We start from the raw sequence: 25365 nt of genomic DNA on the forward strand, positions 1-25365 counted from the left end.
GTTCCTCATTTGGATACTTGACAGTTGGCATTTGGTGCTCGGCAGATTCTCGTGGAGCCAACTGGGGCGTTCTGAATGAGAAAGAGCCTCCCTCGTCCTCAGGGTGATTGTAATGGTTGTCCGCAAACTTCAGGATTTGCGTTTTGCCTGCCGTTATTTTTCTCATCCTGTTCACAAACAGAACTTTCCGCTCCCCAATGCGGGCATTCCTGACACGACACGTAGCGTCATTTAACTTTTCAATCACGTGGTACGGGCTTTCCCACTTTGGAAACACCTTCTTTGAGATTCCTCGTTCAACGGCCATTACTTCAATGTACACGAGATCGCCTACGTTGTCAATTGGTCCTCAGGAATTTCGATCATACAGATAATTTCAGTGTCTAGCAAACTTTTGCTAGTTTCTCTCGTGCTGTTTCATGAGCCATTTTAAGTTTGTGACGTAATTCTTTGGTATAATTGTGCGGTGTATCGTTATTGACGGGTGGTGTGTTTCATATAAGATGTCCGGTAAATCAGCGTCACATTCGTATAATAAGTAGAAAGGCGTCTCAAGTCTACTTTCCTGTTTAGCTCTACTTGCAAACATACAATGTGACATTCATTGGTCACTGCATTTCTGGCCCGCACACACATAGTCGGATAGCATTGAGACGAAAGTCTAATTAAGACGCTGTTTTACTCTATCACACTATGGATGATGGGCTGTTGTTTAGAGTGTCCTTATCCTAAGCAGATCGCCAACATTCAGGAACAATATTGATATACAATTAGTGCTTTGATCTGTAGAGATTTTCGGAGGCACTCCTTGGCGAAGAATTACGAGTTCTACTAAGGTTTTATCTACACATTCAGCTTTCTGGTGTGGCATTGCGACGACGTTTGCATAATTGGCAAGATCTAAAAATCCCAGAACACAGTGATTTCCTTCCGCCGTAGTTAGAAACGCCCCACAATATTCATTGCTGCCCTTTGACATGGTTGTGAAACCTCTTCAAATGCTTGCAGAGGTGCTCGCCTCCTATTGTGTGACGATTTATGACGCATATACGACAGACATTGGGCACAGTAGCTCGGTATCTTTTTTCGAATTCCGTCTCAAAAGTTCTTTTCTCGAACCCTTTCACTTGTTTCGCCCGTCCCTTGGTGTCTAGAGCAAGGTTTTTTCATGATGTAGTTGTATCGGATAACTTTTAAGCGATGCAGGGACAACACTTCGGTTATTCCCAAGACGCTCTTGCTTCAACGCAGTCTGTTCTCTCCGACAAAGATGGCCTCGAGAGTCGATGACATAGCATCCCGATGTCTTATGAGGTTGCTCTTCGCACTTAGTGATGAGCGTGATTAACTTTCTATGCACAAATAAAACCATCGCCATTAAACATTTTGTGGTTCAGATTGAGTGACTTCACTTACTACATCTCTGGTTAATAAGTCAGCGTTCTGATCGTTTTTTCCGCCTCATGTTCCACTTTAAAGTTATGCTCTTGCAGTAGCAAGTTGAACGCGGTAAACGAGAATTGGGGTCACGGGCGTTCATCAGCCATTTGGTGCACGGCAGTTGGTTATAACCTAGAACTTTCTTTCGTACAAGTAACACCGGAAATGCTTAACTGCCCTGACTACCGCGAAAACATTCTTCTTCCGTTTTAGCATATTTTATGTTCTGCCAGATTCAAGTTCCTGCTGGCATATGCCCAATAGGGTGCTCGTTTTCCTCGAACTCCATAGCCAACACTGCTCCCAGTGCACTCTAAGAAGCGTCCGTTATCAGAATGAACGCCTTAGAAAAGTCCGGTAAGCTCAACAAAGGATCCTGTGTCAGTCCATGTTTCAGAATATCAACTGCCGCTTCAGCTTCTATGCTCCAGCTGAAAGTGACCTTCTTTGACGTGAGTGCAGTCTTCTAGAGTGCCCATTTTGCATTGTGACGTATAGGGAGAAACAAAAGAAGATTGGCATCTTTCTAAGAACTCCGATATTCAGCATTCGCGAGAGGAAGAATAAACGTCGGTCCTAGATCTTCTTGCAAAGTGCAAGAGCGTGTGTGTTCCTTAAATCAACTAAACCTTGGACGTTGCGACATAATAAAGCACCGCGTACAAATGTTAGTAGATGCTCTTGTATACAGAAGAGCCTATATAATCCCCTATGCGAAGCGAGAAGATATGAAACGTCAGGTCAGAGAAATGCTTCAAAAGAACCTAATTGAACTCTCCACATTCCTGTGGGGAGCTCCTGCTTTGTTGGAAGAAAAATCAGGTCGGTCATTTAGGTTTCTGATCGACTACATTGGTTTGTACTAAGAGGCTTCAGTTCATCCTTACCCATTGCCCAATATGGAAGAAACGCTTGCTCTTTTGGAATCTGCACGCCACTTTCCTGCCGTAGATATGGCCGCCGGTTACTGGCAAATAGAAATGGAACCGAGTGACAAAAAGAAGACCGCTTTTGCCACACCAAGAGGGCACTGTCAGTGGAAAAGAATGCCAATGGGACTGGTTAATAGCTCCGCCCTTTTTCAGCGTAAGGCGGATGCAATTTTGGCCGGTATTCTGGGCAAGACGTGCTACGTCCATCTACTCAGTCACTTAATCTTCACTTCACTGTCGCGTCGTGCAAGCAACTGAAAAAAAGGCCAGGTTTAAAGGCACGGTGTTATGTAGGAAAAGAAACAGTGACCAGTTCCAGTCCCGATCCAAGTCTCCACCTTGTCCAGAGCTTGTGAGCTCCGTTTATATGGCCCGGCCACTAGAAAGAGCTGATTTCGCGCTCCTTGAACGCGTAAGTTATTCAAGGCTATTGCGTTCGGTCACTTCACCGTCCTGTATACTGCGCGAGCGCTCGATGCATCGCCGTACCCGGCGACGTGTAAACAAACTTAAACGGCGTGAAATCCGGGCGGTCTTGATATTGCGAAGGCTAGCCTGCATCGCCAAAAAGTAAGTAGCGGTATGTTAGAAACGATTTCTCTTTAAACTCAGCACATCTACCAACCTCCAACGACGTTAGCCCTGCAAACAGGAGAGCTCACAATTGGTTTTTAATTGTATTGTAATGTCCCTACCTTTAGTCTGAAGTAATTTATAAAGTTATAATAATAAAAGTAATTAATTATAATTTATAATTAATTACTTTTTGAAAGTAATTTAGCCATCTCTGGCTAACGCAGACCAGAGCCGTATATGTTGCGAGTTTGGCCATTCGTTGGGAACACTAGATAACAAAGGACGAGGCGCCATCGGTCGGCGTCTCCGGAAATTCGAATGTGGCCAACCAGAAGCCGGAGATAATACTCTGGTGGTGGTCGCGAGAAACGAACTTGATAAGTGCGTCGGAGTAACTCTGGGTGACTGAAAGTACGGTGCGCGTGATGTTTCAATCACGATCATCCAAAATTATGGTGGAAGAGTGCTACTAGCGGAACGATCGACATAATCCGTACGCCAGGCGCCGAGGGCCGGGATTTTTCCATTCGAGTGGTCACACTCTGTCCGAGCAAAACCGAGTTGCGCGGCACTTTCGTTTCTTACATCTTTCTGCATGATCATGATAGAAACATCGCGTGCACCCTATTTTCAACCACGAAGAGTTACTACATTGAACTCTCACGCGCTTATTAAAACAGAATACCCATGATTAAAACTGTTTCTCGTTACCACCGCTAGGGGATTCTTTTCCGCTTCTGGTTGGTCAAGAGAGCATGTCAAGCCCTCTTTCTGAGTCTGGTGCACGCCCTGGCTCTGCCCGCTCCTCCCATTGACCAAACTCTCTCTATAAACGGCCCTGGTGTGCGTCCGGTGCATGTAGTCTGTTGTCTGACACCACCTGCTAGTCGTGCCAGCAAACTCGCGGCAGCCTCCGACATCGTCTGCTATTCCACCTCCGTCTATGGTCTATCTGCAAGCCAGCAAGACGCGGTCATGAAAGCGGCGCGTCGACGTCCGTTACCGCCCGTGTGCATCTGCTATTCCGCGCTCTTCTAAAAACGTCTGCAACGCTCGCAAGACGTGACCAAAGAAGCGGCGTCCTAGCTTTTTATCATGCACGAGCCACTGTCCAATACAAGTGTTTTTAAGCGTCTGTCGATGTGCAGTAAGAAACAACCGAGAGGACTAACAGTTCAAAAAAATTAATGTGCAGTTCTTTTATATTTTCTGCTCTTGTTTCTTACTCATGGCATCCAGGGGGAAAGGGGGTGAGTGTCATGGTGCACAGCTAAAACGCGACCTAAAAATATTTGCTTCGGCTGGCCAGGTGCACTGCAATACTTCAGAGCCACTTGCCTGTCGAAGTGAAATGACGGCAACATACCTGGACAAACTTGGTGCGAGCCGAACGCCCGATTGCCTCCAACCGAATGGCTCGCAAAATCTTACCTGCTAAGTATCTTCTCAAAATTAAACCGGTGTTCTTATTACGACGGTTGCGCAATTCAAAAGGCAGCGGGGCCACTTTTATGAGAACCGACATTTTTATTCAGCATCAACACGCGCAAACAAACAAATCAAGCCAGACCAAGCAAAATAGTTAACATAGGACGCTAGTCTTCGGCCCGTCCGGCTAAAAAAACAAGCACCCACACAGCGTTTCTAAATAGGCGCGTACTTGTGACATTTATTAATGCGGAAGCATTCACTGTCCCATGGAGCGAAGCCGGCGTTGTCTGTAACCGTCTGTAGCAGCGAAACGGCATTTAAATTCCCATTGGCCAAAATCACAGCAACGCAGATGCTTTGTCAAGCAAGCCGGCGGGGCGCTCAAGGACAAAGCGGACGCGCCTCAGAAATAAAACACAAAGAAAAGCACGGCACCGCAGATGCATCGTCACGGAAGCCATGGAGCCGGCGGGATTCGCCGCGCCTGCCCATTGGGGCAGCGTGATGTCACCGCCTGAGCTCCTTGTGGAAAAAGGAAGACGTGGTGTTCTGCTTGAAGAAATGCTCTGGGCGTGTAGGAATGCGAAAGCATTCCTACACGTAAGCAGTCTTAACTGTCCTCTTGTAAATTTTTTGCTGCAAACTATGTTGGTTGAGATCTTCCTCTAAACACCTCGGTGAACACAGAACAACTCGCACTCATAAATATAAACGAGCTCAAGGAGCTACGCTCGTTGAGCACGCCGCGAACACCGTCAGCCATGTTTGTTAATGTTTGAAAATTGAAACCGAAGAGGTAAAGATAATCTCGGGAAAAAAATATTAACTTCATCTAGCTTATTAGTTTCTCCGATAAAAATATGGTCGATTAAAATACTATTAGGGCACGAAGAAACAATTTTTCAACGAACATTTCAGGCGTCAATCATCTCTCCAAACAATGGGAGCCAAGAAATGATCCTTAGTTAGCGAAGCATCTTTCGTTATGGGCGGGGCCTATAGCAGTACGTACTAACCTCACATAAAGTTTTTCTAACAGCGAAAATATTGAATAATTTACAATAATTTTAATTATTTAAAATTAAAAGTGTCTAGGTTCTTAAATATTTTGTTTTTACATTTTAGTGTTTTCTTTAACGTCCATGCAGCAGCGATATAATCATAAATCATAATTTATTTGGTAAAATCCACCATAAATAGCATTTGTGAAAGCTATTACATCTATCTTAATGTTATCAGCATAAAGGTAATCATCAGACGAGCATGATGTTTTATATGCAAAACGTTTTGTGTTATACACTCCGTGCGACGCGACTGGCGCGCCGCCGCGCGGCCGGTACCGAAGGTAGGCAATGAGAACCCCAGAGAAAACGGAACCGAAACCACGCCGCGTACGTTGGTACGCATTGAAGTCGGAGTGGTGCGGTTGCGCTGGGTTCACAGCATGAAGTGCTGCCTGTGCTGCGTCATTAAGTGCTTCAATCGTTATGCGTCGTATCTCGTGGAGACAAAGTTTCACAGTTTTTCACCTCACCGATGTTTTGTGGGACAGAGACAATGGTGGACCCGCGCCGCACGACGCGAGAAATTTAGTCTCCCGATCATGTCTGCCACTGTGTCGTCGCGGCTGACATATTCTACACTGCCGCTTTGCGCACTGCGTTTGTTTTCGTACCAGTAACGCCTACATATCTCAGCTCGAACTGAAATGCCATCCCACACTCGCGGGTATGCAGTCTGAATTTCGTTGGAGGAATGCCCTCCAAAGAAGTTTCGTCCCCATCGTACATGTCGATGATATTTCCGAACTAGTATGGCACGCAATCTGTACGTCACGAAGAAAGATTTGAACGTTAAAAAGTGACAAATATAAATCTAAAGAAAACAGCAATGAAACTCGGAATCACTTGAGAATCGAGGTTTGAGTATGGAAGTTTATGTGGTGTGCTTTCTTTCTTGATCAGCCTCCTTTTGGATGTGGAAACGCTGACACCCCGAGTTCTGTAGACAACATTTTTTTTCTCGGCTTTAGAGCCACCTATCGCAAAGTGGTTCGAACTGGAAGTACCGTCCACTGGTCCCTTCATACCTGTGAAGTGCGCACCTCCCACGATGAGTGGTATTATCTGACAGCCTTTGACAGTCAAAGCAGTTCCCATTGAGTTATGCCGCCCAAACTAAATTTCCACCTGGTTTCGCTATGCCAACTCTTTTTGTTATAATAAGTGTTGTGCCAAGTGACGGTCATGTCAAAGTACCTGTGCGCCGAAAATCAGCACCTCGCACAACAGGTTGTTACACAACAGCTGACCGCAAAAGCCCTTGGCGGCCAAACCGTGTGTTGGCCGACAACTTTGTTTTCTCGGCTTTGAAACTACCTCTCATAAAGTTGTCTCAATTGTAAGTACAGTCCACTAGTCCCTTCCTACCTCTAAAGTACCCACCTCCCCCGACCAGTGGTATTCTCTTGACAGGTTTTTCATGGTCAAAACCGGTTCCCATTGAGTTACGCCGCCCAAACCAAATTTTCACCTGGTTTCCGTATGCCACCTTTTTTTTTTGTATAATAAGTGCTGTGTCATGTTACTGTCAAGTCCAAGCACTTGTGTGCCAAAATCTGCACTTTGCACAGCTCGCTATAACACAACATTTTGGGTCCAATATTGGATATCCCATACAGCTTTATTTCTTTATTCGTTAGAAACCTAACTTTCACACGTGCTGTCTTAAAGAAACTTGGCACTCTTCGTGCAAAAACTTAGTGAACACCTCACTCGCCTCCAAATATCATGGTTCAAGCAGTCCTAGCTTTACAGCGACGAGCGAAATAAATTTCCCACTCAGAGTAATTATGGGGCGGCCGTCTTGTTTTTCGGAAAATTGCTCCAACTCCTTTTTCGGCCGCAACTAGAGAAATTATCCCTAATAACGACTCAAACTCAATATATAAGAAGTGGAGAACAGCTAAATGGCCCTTCTGCTCCAGCACTCGTGCAACGTCATCCTCAACTTATCGGCTCAAAAAGCAAAAGTTTCGTCCGTGCGCGCTTTCGCCGCCACAGCTTGGCATTCGAAAAGGCGCCGCGGGCTGCTGAACGCGCCTCACAGTCGAACGCCAGCTCCTCCGCTAGCGGCGCTGCGCACGTTTTTGAAAGCGCCCCCTATAGTTCCCGCACGGAGTGTATACCTTCAGATACAGCGTGACCTCATAAACATAAAAAAACGAAGACATTTTTCTTTGTGTTTTTTTGCTCCATTTCAACACTATTGTGTCGAGTGGCTGGATGCTAGCAAACGTAGATTCTTACGAAATTTGTCCCAGTTTTTGATTTGTACCAATAGTCTAACGGGAACACTTGGGATGATATCCGACTTTATTTAACTTAAAGTTATTTAACTTAAAGTTATTAAACTTTGAATGTGTTCCTACTTCTCTGAATGAAAATAGCTTTGGGGGGGGGGGGGGGGGGGGGCGGAGGCATTGTATCTCAACATCCTCAATACCCGAGTCTCGGTTATTCAAGATGTTCAATGTTGCCCAGCGCGCCTGTATGTTATTTGTTATTTCTATATTTGGTCAATTTGTGGACGAGATGTCTTTTCGCTTCTGCCTCCATTGTTCAGCAGTCTGAGCATTTCTGTTTTGTTTTCATTTGCTGTGTGATACCCGAAATGAATTAAAAATTAATACGAGTTCGGGTACTTTGGGGCGAGATTGAACGCTTCGCAAAATGTGTCCGGTGAAAAAGAAAATGTGTCAAGCGTTCTTTTCTTCCTCGCCTATGAAGCGGGACCTATAGCAGCACGTGTGTAACAAACTTTCTTTTTAAATTCATTATATTTCCTTTTGTATTTTTCTTATATTCAAGAACGGTGGCACTTTTAATCTGATCAACATTTTTTTTTTAACTCAAGCTGTAGTTGCCAATGAAAATGGCTTTGTCCCCAGCGTATGTGTGCGTGTTTGTGTGTGTATGTGTGTGTTTGTGTGTGCGTGTGTGGGAGGGGGGGCAGATACCTTGGAGATTCTTACTTAAACAGAAATCGTAACTGACTCTCGCCAGAGTCTACAGATTCCTTAATCCTCTGGTTCGGTTTATATAGGACGAACATTCTGTCCTTGACACTAACACTACGCAATTGTGCTAATCGGCGGTTATTTCCCTTGTTCTACAAGTCAGAAAACTTCACCTCTTGGCCACACGTACGCATCACAGCTTCTTAGATTATTCTACACTCTAAGGCAGTGGTTCCCAGCCATGGATGTGTCTGGGACCCCTTGCGGACCTCTGGCAGTGATGGGGGACCCCTTCCAGCCGGGGGGGGGGGAGGGGGGGGAAGGGGGGGGGACGTTAGTAAGTTAACACATCTGGAGCATGAAACAGGTGCCTTTTATTGCTACGTAGCAGAAAAATCATAAAACAAAGGTGCCACATTACTTCATTCTGGTCAGTTCATCAATATGTGGCACACTCGCGCTTCAAACTACAAAAAACGTGCCAACTAAAAAAAAAAAAATTTTTTTGTTGAGGGTCTCGCGGACTTTAAAAGTGGCTTCGCGGACCCCCTGGGGTCCGCGGACCCCTATTTGGGAACCACTGCTCTAAGGAATTCCTGCGCGTCTACTTAACCGCAAAAAACTCGAAGAGCCAATCTCTGCGATCTACGAAATCAGCTTAGCGAATGATGAGGCGGACCATCTGTTTAGACCTTAACATTAAGTCTGCACTGTGGCATTACGCAATGCAAGCATGCCGCTTCGGCTCATCAATCGCTAAGCTGATTTCGTAGATCGCAGAGCTTGAATTTTTTTAGCGTTTTGCGGGTAAGCAAACCTAGTGGTACACTTAGGGTGTACCACTAGGCCAGATTAGTAGTGAACAGGGTATAGAAACCGGAGAATGAATTGTCACAACCTGTGTATGGAATCTACATGACAAATCGTGTAGCAGTAAATATGTTCATACCTAAGAAGCAACGCCTTCTTTCCGGCATTCGCCATAAGAGATGTATTAATTGTGACAGCATTTGGGATCCTCTGCCTGCTGAGGTTTCGTGGCCAAGTGTATGGCACCTCTAATGGCAGCCGCTGCTTTCCCTGCTGTCGCACGCGGCACGCACATCTTCGTGGGTGGTTTGCTCCAGCAATTTTTTCGTGCTCTTCAAACGTTTGCTGATTCCAACATCACAAGCTTCGTATCGGTTACAGAGCTCCCTCAGTGTGGTAGAGACAAAATATTTCTGGATCGAACCCTGCAGCCGAGTCCGCTTCGAGTGGATGGCTGAGCACTTAGAGCGACGCTGGCTCCACCTGGCTCCGTCAACTCCACGTCCGAACCTTCGCATCTTCCGGTTCTGTATGTTGCTACAAACAGCGTCATGCATAGCGGGGCTGTGGCCGCTTGCGCGCGATATATCGCATGTTCATCTTCGCATCGATTGAACATGCACAGCTTGCGAAGTACGGTTCAGCAAAGACAGTCTTCTTGAATTTGAAAATCATGAATCAGTAAAACATGGAGGTACAAAGACAGACGGTAGAGTTCTTCCGAGTAGCAACCGACATTTAATGATGCCACACTTAATGCGTCAGTATTTTCCTTTCCTGAAGGAGAATTCCCTCGGAAAAAGAAGAAAACCCTCGGGAAAAAGAAAAACCTGGGAATAAGAGGAATCTTTTAAAGAAGAGAAAAAATACCGTAAGGAAACTCTTCTTCTTGAAGTTGGATAGATTTGCTATTATGCCTACCTGTTATGTATCCGGGTGTACGAGCGTTTACAATATCAACAAATAAACCGCACTTTCTTTAGGCTACCGGCAGACGTCGAAAAGAAACAAGTTTGAAACCGTGCTATACCGCGCACAGGCCAGCCCCTCTCGGCAAATTACCATGTGTGTGATCTCCACTTAAAACAGAGGAGATGTTGTGACAGTTTAGAAACACAGAATGGCAATGCCATTGTGGAGTTAACGCGAGGATGATGGAAGCTCGTTCCATAAGCGACGCGTAAATTCCAAAACTACGACTTTTCCTGTCTGCGCCCACGCGCGGGTCAAGGTTTTAACTGCTGCAGTCCTCGATCATGCATCAGGACGAAAAGGGGAGCTGACAAAACCACAGGCGCCCGCGCCTGTGGTTTTGTCTACTTTCACGCACAACCCTCGGAGAGCCATTCAGCGCAACTTACGTTGGCAGCTCAGCGAATGACAATGCCGAAACGTATGTTTAGACCAAAAAACGCAGTCTGAGTTGTGACATTAAGCAATGCAAAACGCCACGCTTGCATTGCTTAATGTCACAACTCAGACTGAGTTTTTTGGTCTAAACATATGTTTCGGCATTGTCATTCGCTGAGCTGCCTCCGTAAGTTGCGCTGAATGACTCTCCGAGGGTTGTGCGGGAAAGCAGACGCATGGGCTTTTTTAGAGTGTAGGTGTCCTATCGCATTTAAAATGAAGTCGTTCTTGCACGGAGTATGATTCATGGCAATTAAAACCGGAGACTCAGGAACACAGAAGAAGACGAACACAACACAACGTTGTGTTGTTTTCGTCCCCTTCCGTGTTCCTGTCTCGTTTCTTTTTTTTTTTTATTACCATGAATCAGACAGCTCGCTCGTTTTTTAAGTATTGCTCAGTATGATGTTTCGTGTGCTTACGTCATGCTCAGTGTTTCATGTTTAGTTTTAAACATAGGTCTTAGTTTAAACACTTCTAGGTTTATAAATACATGTTCTACCTTGTCGTTTGCCGACTTACTCAGTGATGGGCTCTGAGAGTGCTCTGTGGGAAAGTACATTCGTATGACTTTTTGCAGTGAATGTCAACGGAAGTATACAGCTTACAAACTGAGATATATATGCGTTAAATGTACTTTATGATTATTTTTTTAAACTAGTATTGTCTTTGACAAGTTAATACCGTATGTTAAGGGGACCACGAAATGACCTTTTTACTTTTGCCACATAACTTTTACATTAAACCTTCAACGTTCAATGAATGCCGAACAGGCATCCGTTTTGGTCTCGGTTCATTAACTTCTACAGAAAAAAAATAATGAAAAATCAACTTTTTCTTTCTCTCCAACTGACCTCAAAACAGGTTGCGGCGAAATTTTGACGGTCGTGACGTACGCTGGGACAGGAACCGGAAGTTCTCTCGGCAGTAGGAAATTGGGAGCGTTAGCGGCGGCGAGTTGGGGGTGCGCCGGTAGGGTTTACTGCGCTGATGGCACCGACGTATTTTCTGAATCGGCGCCTCCCATCGCCGCGATAGCCATGGACACAACGCAGCTGAGCGAAATTCGAGATAGGTTGTGCTACAGCAACAGCATGGGACTAGTATCATACGTCGGTATGCCTGTTGGGAAGTGCGGCGAGTCTTCCGGTGAAGACTCCAGGAGTCAACCCAAATGTCATTGTTGGTAAAAGGCGGCCCGTGTCAGTCGTTTGCAAAGCGACGTAGATGGAAACAAATTGCTGCGGCGTTTCTCGCGGCCTCGGAGATATGCAAGAGCAAGCCGACGTTAAAAAAAATATATATATACGTTCGAACTACGACAGTGTCAGAGGGAGCCAGTATATACCTGTTCACACTGGGAGCGGACGCGCGCGTTTGATGGAAGTGCTGTAGTCGCGCTGTTGGTAAGCGCTTCGGGACCGACCTTTTACGATTGCAACCCGACACTGACGTGACACTCGGCAAAGGAAGGTTGGACCGGTATTGCACGTAGCTGCTACGAACTGGTATAGCTCGACAGTGGCGTGCAGGCGTGTCAGAATAAAAATGGCATACTAATCACAAAGTGTACATACCGTGTTACGAAGGTAATCCATACCGCGTTTATTTGAGCTCTATATCACACAAAACAAGCAGATAAAATGGACGAGTCCCTTTTCGACGACAGTGTTCGTCACCACCAGAGGTCGGCATTTTAGGTCGCCCTCACTCACCCTCACCCTCACAGCCACACTCACCTAACCCCTCACTCACCCTCACCCTCACAGCTACACTCACCATGAGCCCCTCACTCACCCTCACCCTCACAGTCACACTCACCTTCAGCCCTTCACTCACCCTCACTGAACCTCACGGCCCTCACGCACTCACCGCCCTCACGGCCCTCACGCCCCTCACGGCCCTCACGGCCCTCACGCCCCTCACCGCCCTCACAGCCCTCACGCCCCTCACTCACTCATGGCCCTCACGAAACTCACCGCCCTCACGCCACTCACCGCCCTCACGGCCCTCACCGCCCTCACGGCCCTCACGGCCCTCACCGCCCTCACGGCCCTCACGGCCCTCACCACCCTCACGGCCCTCACGCACTCATAGCCCTCACGCCACTCACCGCCCTCACGGTACTCACCGCCCTCATGGCCCTCACGCCACTCACCGCCCTCACGCCACTCACCAGCGTCACCGCCCTCACGCCACTCACTGCCCATTAAGAATACTAATGCACCTTTCTGAAACAGTTTATTTCCAAAAAACGATCGATTTCAAACCAGAACCCAGTCTTTCGGTGTCATCATCACCGGCACGAGGTATCACGTGAAAATGTTGCGTCCCTGATTGGATGCAGCCGCTTCAAACGTATTCGAATTGCTCCGAGTTGCTTGCTTATTTCGAGCCGGACGCGATCTCAGCAATTCGTGTCGATCTAGGGAAAGCTAGAGAACAACCCGTCATTAACACCAAAATTGCTGAAAAAGATGCTCGATCTGAAGGGGGCCTCACGCACTCACCGCCCTCACGCACTCATGGCCCTCGCACTACCTCATGCACATGCCGCCCTCACGGCCCTCACGGCCCTCACGCCTCTCATGCCACTCAGTACTCTCACGCACTCATGGCCCTCACACCCCTCACGCACTCACCGCCCTCACACCACTCACACGCTCATGGCCCTCACGCCACTCACCGCCCTCACGCCCCTCACGGCCCTCACCGCCCTCATGGCCCTCACGGCCCTCACGGCCCTCATGGCCGTGAGGGCCGTGAGGGCCTCACGCCTATGCGGGTAGCTCAGCAAAGCAGTCAGCGGCTGTTCGCGCTTGGTGCGCAACTCCCGCTAGGTAGTTTCTGGGGCACCCCAAGGAAGCATCCTTGGACCGTTGTTATTTAACATTTATATAAACGACATAACCTACATTGACGATAATACCCAATTTGTTATTTACGCTGACGACACTAGCTTATTTTTTAAATCTACAAATACTAAAGAATTAATTGATCATGCAAATAATGTGCTAAACAAGCTAGACAAATGGAGCATATACAATTCCTTAACCATAAACACATCTAAAACAAAGGCTGTCATTTTTAGGTCTAGAAACCAGAAAATAAATGTTGAAACCAATCTTATGATTGGCACCTCAAATGTGGATATTGTTCCTTCAGTAAAAAACCTGGGAGTGTTCTTTGAGGAAAACTTAGTTTAGAATAAACATATTGAGATGGTTGCAAATAAACTTGCCCGCGTTGTTGGAGTTCTGACAAGGCTGCGATATTTTCTACCAACTAGTATAAAATTGATTATTTAAAACTCACTTTTTCTCTCGAACATTACCTACTGTCATTTAGTTTGGGGGAACACAACCGTGACAAACACTTCAAAAATATTCTTGCTACAGAAAAAAGCCGTTCGCGCTATCTCTGGTTCAGCCTAAAAAGTGGTTCACACAGAACCACTTTTTAAGTGTCTTAATGTTTCTGCTGTACAGTTTTTATATAATGACTTGCTGCTCAAGCGATACTATGCGGGAAAAAAACAAAATAACAATTTTATTGAGCAATTATCCAAATTAAAAAGAAACGCTAGCAGCTATAAGAGACGTCACAGTGAAATGTGGAATATACCCTTTGCACTTACAAATTACGGTACTCAATCAATTGTTTACACACTGCCATCATTACTCAATTCCCACACTCATTAGAAAGTAGATGTGTTTTTGACGTTATTATGTTTCCTTTTATACAACTTTGTTTCTCCGGTTTTTGTTTTCACTGCATTGTTGGCCTGGCATATGCTAAGTTCTGTTTTGCAAAATGATGTACTGATTGTTACTTGTTTACTATTTTATAATAGCCGCTGTCGCTAATTAGATCAATCGGGGGCACAGACCTCGTCAAGCCACACTCCAGTGGCTTTTTGTCTGTGCTCCCGACATCGCCATCCTTGTACGATGTGGTGTCAAATAAATTTGATTTGATTTGATTGGATAGGTGATTACTAGATGTAATAAATCTGAAGCTTAATTGATTTTTTTAATCACCACGTGACACTCACTTTTGTCTGTCCTTCAAGATGCACAGTTATATTGCCCTAAATTTATATATAAAAAACGAAAACAAAGAAAAAACAAGACATTTTATTTATTCAGTCTACAAAAAGCACACACGTGCCATGACACTATACATTTATTTAGTACGAACAGGGAGATCCCTGCGAGTAGTGGCAACTTTTTTACAACTTTAACCTTTGGAAACATAAATCTGTTTACGCTACTGCATTGAAGATAGAAAAAAAAAAATAAACACTGTCATATTGCGAACTTATGGCCAGCGTTGATCAGCAATCAGGGGTTGTGCACCGGGCACACATATATACTAAGTGCTTGGCTTAGCTGTGCGCACGTGCAACTCACGACACCAGATGGACCGCTTGTACTGGCAAATGGCGCCACAAGTACGCGAGGCCACACGCTCCGCTGGTTCATTTGGTTTCGTTAAGCACTGTACTGCCGGGTTCGAATGAAATGCGAGCAGTGACGGAACTTGCATAGCACCGGGGGGCAGCGCCCAAGCTTGGGTTGTGTTGCGCAAGGTTGAAACACATTGGAGTAGGACGCACACCCTCGCTTGCCCCCACTCTCCACCCCGCAATTTTATCTGTTTCCAGAGTCCTCCAGAATACGCAGTATCTGTCGACGACTACGTGCTCCGCAGTTAGCATTTTATTTGAACCCAATGTACACGCCCTGTATAATACAAAGTTTGTAAAAATGTAGTTAGTGCACGCAACACCCTCTTAAGGTCATTTACCTTGAAAACAAAAAGGATTCCATTATACAGCGTGTTTGTTTTCACTTGTACTAGTTTTTACTTGTTTTTTACTTGATTTTACTTCACTTACATGGGTTCTGTCTTCACTGTGTTTTTAACTTTTTGTTTTATTTTAAATGTGTTTTTTTTTTCGGTTCCGCGGGGCTTCTTCTGTGGCGAAGTGTCAATTTGAGAATTTGATTGCAGGTGCCCCACCGAAAACAAAAAGTATAATTGTCTTCAAATTGGATTTCAGGTTTCCAGCAAGGAATCCAATTAAATTTACTATTCCAAAATCCAGTTGGCCAACAGTTATACTGTTTCATTTGGGGAGGGGGGGAGATAGGATGTGTTTGTCGATCTGATGTTTTTATTCTGTTGCAAATTTTCTGTTATGTCATTATTTTCATTTCTAAAGTCACTGGAACATTTTCAGCAAAAATTCCAAGATCACGAGTTACAAAAACTTGGGCTATGGAAATGCAGTCTAAGGTGTATGCAAATACAAATGGGTTATGCTTCCTGCTCAGCCGGATTACCCTTGTTTTCAGCTCGCTCTGAACTAGGGAGTTAGGTTAACACTAATTAGATGGTGCTCAGGTGTCAACTTAAAGCAGCACGCAGTCAGAAAGAGAGCAAATACAACGATATAGCTTAGTGTCATCAGCAAACAACAACATTTTGGAGTTCTTCACACAAAGTACTGCGTCATTTACAAAAATTAAATATAAATGTGAAGCGAAATTGCTTCAGCGTGGCGCTCCAATGCGTGATAAATGGTAATCAGATAAAGCTTCCGAAACACGAAGAATATTTCTGCGACGTGAAAGATACCTTTTGAGCGAATCAAAGCAGGTAGAACACAAATTGCTCTCAAGTTTAGACAGAATATTATAATCAATTTTGTGAAATCTCTTAGACCCATTAAAGTTAAATACAGTTCCTAAAGTAACTCGTAAGTATAGCCTGGTCAGAAATAGGTGGGAAATAATGCCGATTAATTAATTATGCACATCTTAAGATATGACCTCTACTCATAAGCATTCTGAGTAGGATTGCCGCGTGAACAAGAAACGTCGAAGGCTAGAACCCTTCCAGTAAATTTTCACCCCATGTTAGCATAATCTAGATCTTCGCGAAATAATAAATAGCACGGAGAGAAATATTTTTGCTAAGAATACTCACCACAAGCTACGTTTCAGCAAAGCAAGCAACGGTGAAAGAGCTGCTTATAGTCGATCATCTATTGGGAAGACTTACTTTCAACGCCGCAAAACGTTTGGTATATAAAGCGAGCACTTCTTTGCGTTTGGATAGTTTTATGGGTAAATCGAAGTGGCACAAGTTCCCGTTCTCGATCTGCTAGCTCGACCTCTCTCGTGACATATTTCTTGCTTTGTTCTTTAAGACGCTTGCTACTGTACTTTTAGAGCACCAAAGGGGCGGAAAAGGAACCCCGCCGGCCAAATGTCCTGTGTACTGATTTTCTCAAACTAATTGGTTGTGTTGTGCGCATGTTTAGACAGCCGGAAATTAGTCAGCCTTGCAGAGGAGAAATTTAGTCAGTCCATTACAATCGCTAACCACGCACTAGTGATTCACGACCGCTCGCCGGTACGATTCTCATCTAGATCGGAAAAGGCAAGTATGGGGATTAAACCCAGAATGCCTGGGTTCTGCAGCGCGAGCTTTCGCTCCACGTGCTACGAGCCGTGGTGCACTAACACAGTCGGCCAACGATCCCCGGTTCCTGATTTTCTCAAAATTATCGTTCTTAACAGATACATGAAAGGTTGAGTTGCTATTATATTTTGTCACAAGCTTAGCGCGCGTCATTTATTTGTCTTTCAAAACACTTGCCGGGAATTTCAAGATGCCGGATTCAATAGTACTTGGGTCAAGCCGGGACATAAATACTGCACGCTGTCTTGACTGACGTGAAAGGGTGTCGCTTCACCAGAGCCGTACTGCAAGCAACCTGGGTCTTTCACGCATGCAAGGGGCCATAGAACCGCACCTTGGTACAGTATACCCGTTCATATTAAGACAGGAAGGGATGAGGGTTAATCGCAGAACCCTTTAGTTTAGCTGTGAGAAAAAAACAATTTTGCGCACACACATCCGCGCACACGCCCGGGCAAACTTATTCGTACGAATAGACATTGTAAATAAACCGGTAGAAACCCGGGAACAAAGCCGTCTCTTAAATCAAAGACACGTAAGACTGCTAACGAGTAGCAATGCACAAGCATTCGTATACGTAGCGTATTTCCACAAGCTGCGCGCCACGCTGAGCCCGGTCGGGCGACCTCTGCATAGGCTTCCCGGGCGGTCTCTTCGGCCTGCCGCTCTGCAGAGGCCGGCCACCCTCTCCCCCTTACCGGCGTCCGGGCCGCTGCGCCATGGAAAGGGCTTCTCTGTGGGGTGGCGTTCCTTGGAACTTTGCCGCGAGCCATGCAATGGGAGTTTTCCATTAATTCACTGTTAAATCACCATGGGACCATTTAATGCTTTCGCATTAAAATACAAGAACAGAAAATGATCAAACTGTATAAATAACCTATCAACTACCTTGTTTTTTGGGGTATTCTCCTCCTAACTGGCAGTGACGTGTATGCTTCACGTCGCAAGCAGATAAAACCATCCAGAAAATGTTAAATGCTAACTTACATCATATCATCCTTGTCCATACAATAAAAAATTGTAACCCCAATTTAATATTTAGGGTGAGCTAATCAAGGCAGCCCAATATCACTCCACAAATTCATGACGTCGCTCCCTTTTGTTCTAAACGCGATCCAGTCCTTCATTCGTTGAATTTGTTCGGGTGAGAAGTGGTTTTTGTAGTCTCCAAGAATACCCTTGCGAACAAAGTTTCCTTTGTGCACGAACATTTCCTTGTCACTAAACTTCTGACCAAAAATTTTCAGATTTCAGCTGCCTTTCAGGTGGAAGTGCTAGGAGATTCGGTACCATCTGCTTCGCACCGTCGTTCACTTGCTTCTTGAGGCCTTCCAAGCTGGTGGATTTGACCACTTTCTCGAGCAACGTGTCATCGGTTCTCAGCTTTCGACCGTACTGCTCCCCTAGAAAGGCTGCAATCTTTAGCACGCAAGCCACGGTGTCCTTTTTTAAGTCTTCGTATCTTAAAAAAAGGACATTCGAATCTTTTCGGTGTTTGTACCAGGAAAGCAAGTTGTCAAAATACTCTCCGCAGTCAACTTCTCCGGTGCGGAACAACTCGAGGAACTGGTCGAATGTTGCGTCTTCTAGCCCATAGTAAGGGATACTTTTGCAATGGTGGTAGAAGGAGACACAGCAGTCGAACGGATTTCTAGCCACGTAAATGTACTTGGCCTTCTTCGAATAGGGCTGCTTGTGAAATGGAAGGTGGCACTTGATGGCACCCGGTCGCGTCATTTTCTCCGCCGCTTCGGCACCCAAGAACTCTAACCAGGGAGACATCAGCGTGAATTCTGTGAAGTCCTTCGGGAGGGCACCGTCATTCAAGATGCAGTACACGATGTACTGAGTCCAAGTCGTGCCAGACTTTGGGTAGGTGACGATAAAGATGTCGTCGGTCCGGGGTTTGTAGGACAGAGCGGATCGCACTGTGTCCTCGTCGAGGAAACTGCTGATGTAGAAGCCATCCAGGTCTTTGAAGAGGGGAGCGAAATTTACGTCCAGTCCAGATGACATTTTTGCTTTCGCTTTATCCTGTAAATTGGGACAGAAAAAGGTGACGAGTTCCCGGCATGTCACTAGCACCGTTCTGTTAATAAGATGGCAAAACTATCTAACAAGAATTCCAAAAACCGATCACTAAGCAGGAAGCGGTAACTTATTTAGCCAAGCCCTACGTTTCTTAAGTTGTTCGCACTTCTCATTTTACCCGGATCTTTAAAAAAACATCTCCTGATTGCTTCCAAAAAAAGGTTCTTAGAATACAAAATAAAAAAATAAATACGATAATCTTTATCTAGAACAAGGTCATTCTACAATTTTTGTGACAATGATACATACAATATTAATATTGCTGATTTATGAACTGCGATTTCAGACAAGACAGACTGCAGGGTATTAAAAGCCGTCAAAGACTTGTGCGTGAACTAAAGTGGTGAGTGTGAAAGGATGCGTACTCTAAGGAAAAAAATCAAAATAAACCTCGAAAGTGCATTGGAACACTATTAAGCACCGTTTTACCTTACGGTGTGCGGATATACGAGTCCCCGGAGCCAATCTATAGATCGAAGTATGTCACGTGACGTTCCCGTTGCGAGAAGCAACGAGCAGTACACGAGTCACGTGACACGCGTGACTCGTCTCCCCAAAGCTCCCTGTCTACTAACGGAAGGCATGTGCACTGGACTCTTTACCTCAACTTTCTCGATTGAGCGCGGGGCAAAGATTGGGTGCTGATTGAACAGCAGCCCGAGCGTAACGCTGACGCGACGTTGAACTACGTGGGTTGAGTTCTGTGTCAAAACACTGACAAACAATCTACTTTGTTGTTTTCCCCATCGGTGTAGACCTCAATTTAGCTACTAGAGGCGCGATGGCTGGATCTCCTTCCAATTGCGGATCCACGTCACGAAGTTTGCCATCACTCCCCGCTTGCCCGGTCAAATGTTGCTGAGCTAACGCTAGTATCTGCCCTGATATTAAATCAAGCATGCGGTCTTTTGCTATCAAAGGCTTCAAAGCAAAATTTATTTCATCAAATCGCCAATTTGATTACTCAGTGCTTAGGTGTTTGTTGATAAGGTCGTGAGGTAATGATTGAGGACGCAGCACACTTTATCAAAAGTCAGCTCCTAAATCAGCACTGAATCAGCAACAGTTAGCCTTGTCACGTACTCCAGCTTTGTTCTCTTAGATAGCGCTGGGTGCTTTCCGATCCACGAGCTGGCTCTGCCCTTATAATAACTTATCCGTCTGTACATTAAATGTTGAACAGCAAGTAGCTTCGTGGCATGTATTCAGATGTTAACGCAAGGACACTCGCACTTAAATACGCTTTATTTATTTATTTTATGCTAATTTATACGCCAACGCTATTTCATTGTTCTGCTTCATATTTACAAAAAATGAATCGAGGACACAGCCCCAGTTGTGGGAACTCTGCCAAAGACGTTCGGGTGGAGTACCGCCCCAGATCCAGACAATGTCACAATATGGTCTATATTTAGGAGAAACCAGCTGAACAAACCAACCATACAAATGAGAGGAGAACGTGAAAGACGGATTCAACAACTGCACTACCAACTGCGTTTAATGATAAACTGCGTCTTTATCGCCTACTAAGATCATTCAAAACATAGTTTGATTGACTTTTTCTCTTTTTCTCCATTTTTAAACAAGGACATCCTGCTCGTTTTTCTACTGGTGGGCAGTACTTCCACCTCGCAATCATATACTCTCACCCCTGCTTAAGGTCACAAGTTGACAAACGAGCAGGATGCCCTAATTGCAAAAAAGAAAAATCAAATAAGGAAATATTGAAGCAAGCTATGCTTTGAATGATCTTAGCCAGTCGATGAAGATGAAGAGTATCATTAAACGTGGTGGATAGTCTAGCGGTTGAATGCGTCTCTCATGTTTTCCTCTCACTTGTATGGTTAGTTTTTTGTTTTTCAGCTGGTCTCTGCTAAATATGTTCTACCAACGTGCTCAACTGTTTCCCGTGGTTAATACGGCCCAGGACTAAATCGTCCTGGTTAGAGCCACCATAGGAGCTACGCTTAAAATATCGGCACTCTGTTCCCCGATATTGTTCTAGGCGCGACAATATGGTGCCTGCGCAGAGCAGACGCAACTGACGATCGTCGTGATTCAGATATGCGACTTTCTCAACATTAGCTTTGGTGTTAGGAAGGTCATGTATTATTGTTTTGCTCTGTTGCGAACTATTAAAACATTTGTGGAGGACGGAAAAGCGTTTCTTGTGATTTTAGATAAAGATTCAAATAACTGGCAACGACGATTTTCAGACACAAGATGGGTAAGTGTTATTACTCTGAAGAGTAGCTTATTTGGTGGTACTAGTTCCTGTCATAATGGTTTCGCAAAAAATGGCTAGTCAAAATTCTTCCTGCCAAAATAGCCCCAAGGGCTAAACCCGGAAAATGATCCTGAATGAATTTCGCAGCATTGTTTTCTTGCTCTCCACCGGTTTGCCAGTTGCTTGTACAAAAAATGTAACATATTGAACAAAACGGTTTCACAAATACGCGTGTTACATAATATTCGCCATAATAAAGGTATCGTACAATTTAAATTACGCTTACTTTGCAGTTCAATAATTGGGTAAACTACAAGATAGAAGTATTTTATAGTCTACAAAGCACGTATACCACAAATATAAAAAACTAAATTTCTTTACCGTAAGCAGCCCAAGCTTTCTACAATTCATGCTACTGTTTCTGCATTCAACTTGCAAAAAATCTTAGTCAATAAAACTTTGTGCTTTAAAATATTGGCACTTTTCACATCCAATCATGAGTTTTTAGTTTATATTGTGAGATCACAATAACAAAAGATGGTATGCACATATGCTAAGTTAATATTCCGATCATATATGAACTACAAGCAGCAAAGTTTATATTAAAAAATCTAGAAAATTACAATTATATTTCAATCTGCGGTTTGCAATTGAGATTCTTCATACCGGAGCCGTTTTGTGAGGGACCATTTTGTTCGCGATGCATTTTTCACGCACACGTGGTGTCCATGCCAGTGCATTGGTTTCAGCTCAGCCCCATATGGCTATATTAATCTTATCTTGCTCTTAAAAGGTGCAAAGATTCAAAAGAAATACATAAATTACTTCTGCTGGATGCCCTGGAACGTAAAGGGCTGTTTATACTCCGACGTTGAGCAGCGTAGCACAAAACGCGCGCCTTTCATTGGCCGGAAACCAGAAACTCGATATCCGCGACCTATCAGTATCTCTGCGCGCTGCGCTACGCCACGCCCGTCGACGTTACGTTGGAGTATAAACGTACGTTAAGTCTAATAAAAAATTTATCTTTCAGGAAAAGGCTTTTCCGATATTTTTTTCTATACTTGATTCTAATTGTTGTGAACCATACAACTGTCAAAGCATATAACCAGTAGCATTAAAATTAAAATGCAATAACGAGCGCTAACAAGGAAAAATAAAAAGACTGATTAGGAAACATTTATTTTATATAACCAGCGCACTAACATTTTTCCTTCTTAAACTCATTCGCTATTTGTTCTTTTGTTTTTGTTTGTTTTTTCTAATTGCCTGACTGCGTTGGCATGCAAACGATTATAAGTAGTGAAATCAAACTTATTACAACCACATCTCTTGAACTACAAATTGCAAGTTAATGAAGGCAACATGGGTTATTTATGGTAATCAAATTTTAAGTCCACGAAAAAATTTCGCCGTACATTTTTTATAACGCCTTGATTTGTTTTCAAGTTAGAAATCCGTGCCATTACGTATGCTTCCAAAAAGAACGTTTTAAGGAACGACAAACAAAAGCATTAAGTTACAACTTGCAACAGGCACATTCCACTGAAAACGTGCAGCGCTTGATTTCCGTCCGCCAATTTACCTGAGAACAATGGATTCCAGCGAGGAAAAAAGCTTGGTAAAGTAGGCAATCATCTGGCAGCTCGCGGTAAAAAATGCATTTTATTGCAGATGAAGTAAGGCTCCCAGAGATATTCTTATCATTATAGCGGTCATTCTCCACGTTGATATCAGCAGCGCGAAGTAACATTGTGCAATCGTCCGCTGGCTTGATGAAGGGTATACATATATACAAAACATAACGATAGCGTTATCAACCGATTCCCCTCTAGTCTGCCCAATACCTCAGTGAATGAAGGGCAAGGCTCCCGGCGCGACAAATAAACAGCAAAAGTAGCACGCACAAACACGTCGTTTTATCCGCTAAGGGGTTAAACTGAAATGTCAAGGCCGACGACTCAATGTAGCAGGTTTAACAAATTTTACTTTTGAGACAGGTGTGTTTTTTTAGTTATTATTAAAACATTATGGTGGCGTCTACCCCTTTTTCACTCCCTTTATTCAATGTTTTAAAAATTTTGTTATTTTTATATTTTCAAGTGAAACCCTCGTTTCCAATGGTTCGCATGAGCCATTCCACGAACATGACAGGCACTAACCACATGAGATCGAACAGACGATTTCAATCGTGCCTTATTTTACAGGCAGGTTTGTTCGAATAGTTTTGCACCACATATTATATGACCATTTAAGAGCCCAAGCTCATAAATTGTGTATAGTGGCTGTAGATATTCTTAAAAAAACTGTGTTAACTGTTCTGTCCCATGTCTGTAGCTTTTTGGCTTTTTCCCGTTGACTTTCTATGGAACTATGAATCCTGAACATTAATTTTAGGTTTTTTACAATGTATCCATGGAAATATGCACTCGCCACTTGCCTTGTGCACACGCGCCGACATCGCAAATACACAAGCCGCGAATCTCTGATGACAATAATAATTCAGTAGACATAATATAAACAACGCGACTGACAAGGACGAAGAAAGACTGTACGACACGAGCGCTGACTGGCAAAAGACGGTTTTATTGTCATGAAACACACAAGAAACAAACATAAAAATGACCCTCCAATCAAGACGAAATCGCGACCGCGCATACAAATGGGTTTTGGCTTCTTCACAACATTTTGTCCAATAATTGACGCTGTGCCACACCCATCACCCCTAACTAAAAATTCTGCCTCGCTGTCTAACAGCGCCAAGGATGCTTGACTCACGCAGGTTGGGCCAGCTTTTTTTATATTGAGTGCCTCGACAATCTCCCGTGCCTTTTGGTCTTTGTGTCAACAGCATGACGACCTTCTCCAGTATCGGGTGGCGGGAGCAGTCCCTGCAATACAATGCCGAGCAGAAGCACGCTGTCCCAAAGAGCTACGATTTTCACGCAGGCGAACGTTAAGCCACCGCCCTATCTGCCCGATGTAAACCTTCCCACATCTGTTAAGTTACCCCCTTAGTGCAAGACATAAAATCAACGTGGTGCCAAACGCCACTGCCACCCTTCTCCGGTTTCTCCACTACTCTCACGCGCTTTTCCACTGCGGAGCAAATCCCACCCAACTTGTTTCGTGTCGAGAACACCACGTCCACCCCATACTTTAAGGTGGCCCTTTTGAACCCGTGCGGCACGCGATGCAGTGGAAAAGTGCGTGAGAAAAAAAAAATAAACCGGAGAAGGGCGGTTATGGCGTAAGGCACCGCGTTGATTAAGTGTTTTGCACCAACGGGGTAGTTTACCAGATACCTTTCTCTTGTGGAAAGTTTTACATCGGGCAGACTGACGTTCGCCTGCGTGAGCATCGTATCTCTTTGGCAGGGACAGCGTGCTCCCACCTGGCATTGCATTCCAGGGACTTCTCCTTCCACCCGATGCTGGAGGAGGCCGTTGTGTTGTTTAGACACAAAGACCAAAAGGCACGGAAGATTGTCGAGACACTCAATATAAGAAAGGCAGGCCCTACCTGCCTGAATCAAGCGTCTTTGGCGCTGTTAGAGAGCGAGGCAGAATTTTTAGATAGGGGTGATGGGTGTGCACTGCGTCAAGGATTATACAAAGTGTTTTGACGGCGCCAAAAGCCGTTGTGATGCACGGTCGTGATTGCCTTTTGATCGGAGAGTCATTTTCGTCTTTGTTTCTCCTTGCTTTTATGAAAATAAAACTGTCAGTTGTCAGTCTGCGCTTGTATCGTCCAGACTTTCTTCGTCCTTGTCAGTCGCGTTGTTTATATTATGAATACATACCAACTAGCCCAACTATCCGTTCTGCTAAAACTGAGTAGTGTTGACTGCTCCACGGCAATAGGTACCCTGCGCTTAAAAACAACCATTTGAGAGTAGACCAGCCGAGAAGATTAAAAGACTACAAGTGTGTTGGTTT

At 44.6% G+C, this 25365-nt stretch overlaps 1 protein-coding gene across 1 annotated transcript; it reads right to left on the minus strand.

Moving 5' to 3' along the window:
• Positions 1–17980: 17980 nt before the first annotated feature.
• Positions 17981–23061, minus strand: LOC115322028 (sulfotransferase ssu-1). Its single transcript, XM_029982337.3, is given in 3 exon segments — positions 17981–18357; positions 18359–19143; positions 23013–23061. Coding segments are annotated over 2 exon segments (963 nt in total). The 5' UTR covers positions 19126–19143; positions 23013–23061; the 3' UTR covers positions 17981–18161.
• Positions 23062–25365: the final 2304 nt, after the last annotated feature.

The sequence above is a fragment of the Ixodes scapularis genome, unplaced genomic scaffold (genome assembly GCF_016920785.2).
Source record: "Ixodes scapularis isolate PalLabHiFi unplaced genomic scaffold, ASM1692078v2 PGA_scaffold4__175_contigs__length_147842914, whole genome shotgun sequence".
Classification (NCBI taxonomy): Eukaryota; Metazoa; Arthropoda; class Arachnida; order Ixodida; family Ixodidae; genus Ixodes; species Ixodes scapularis.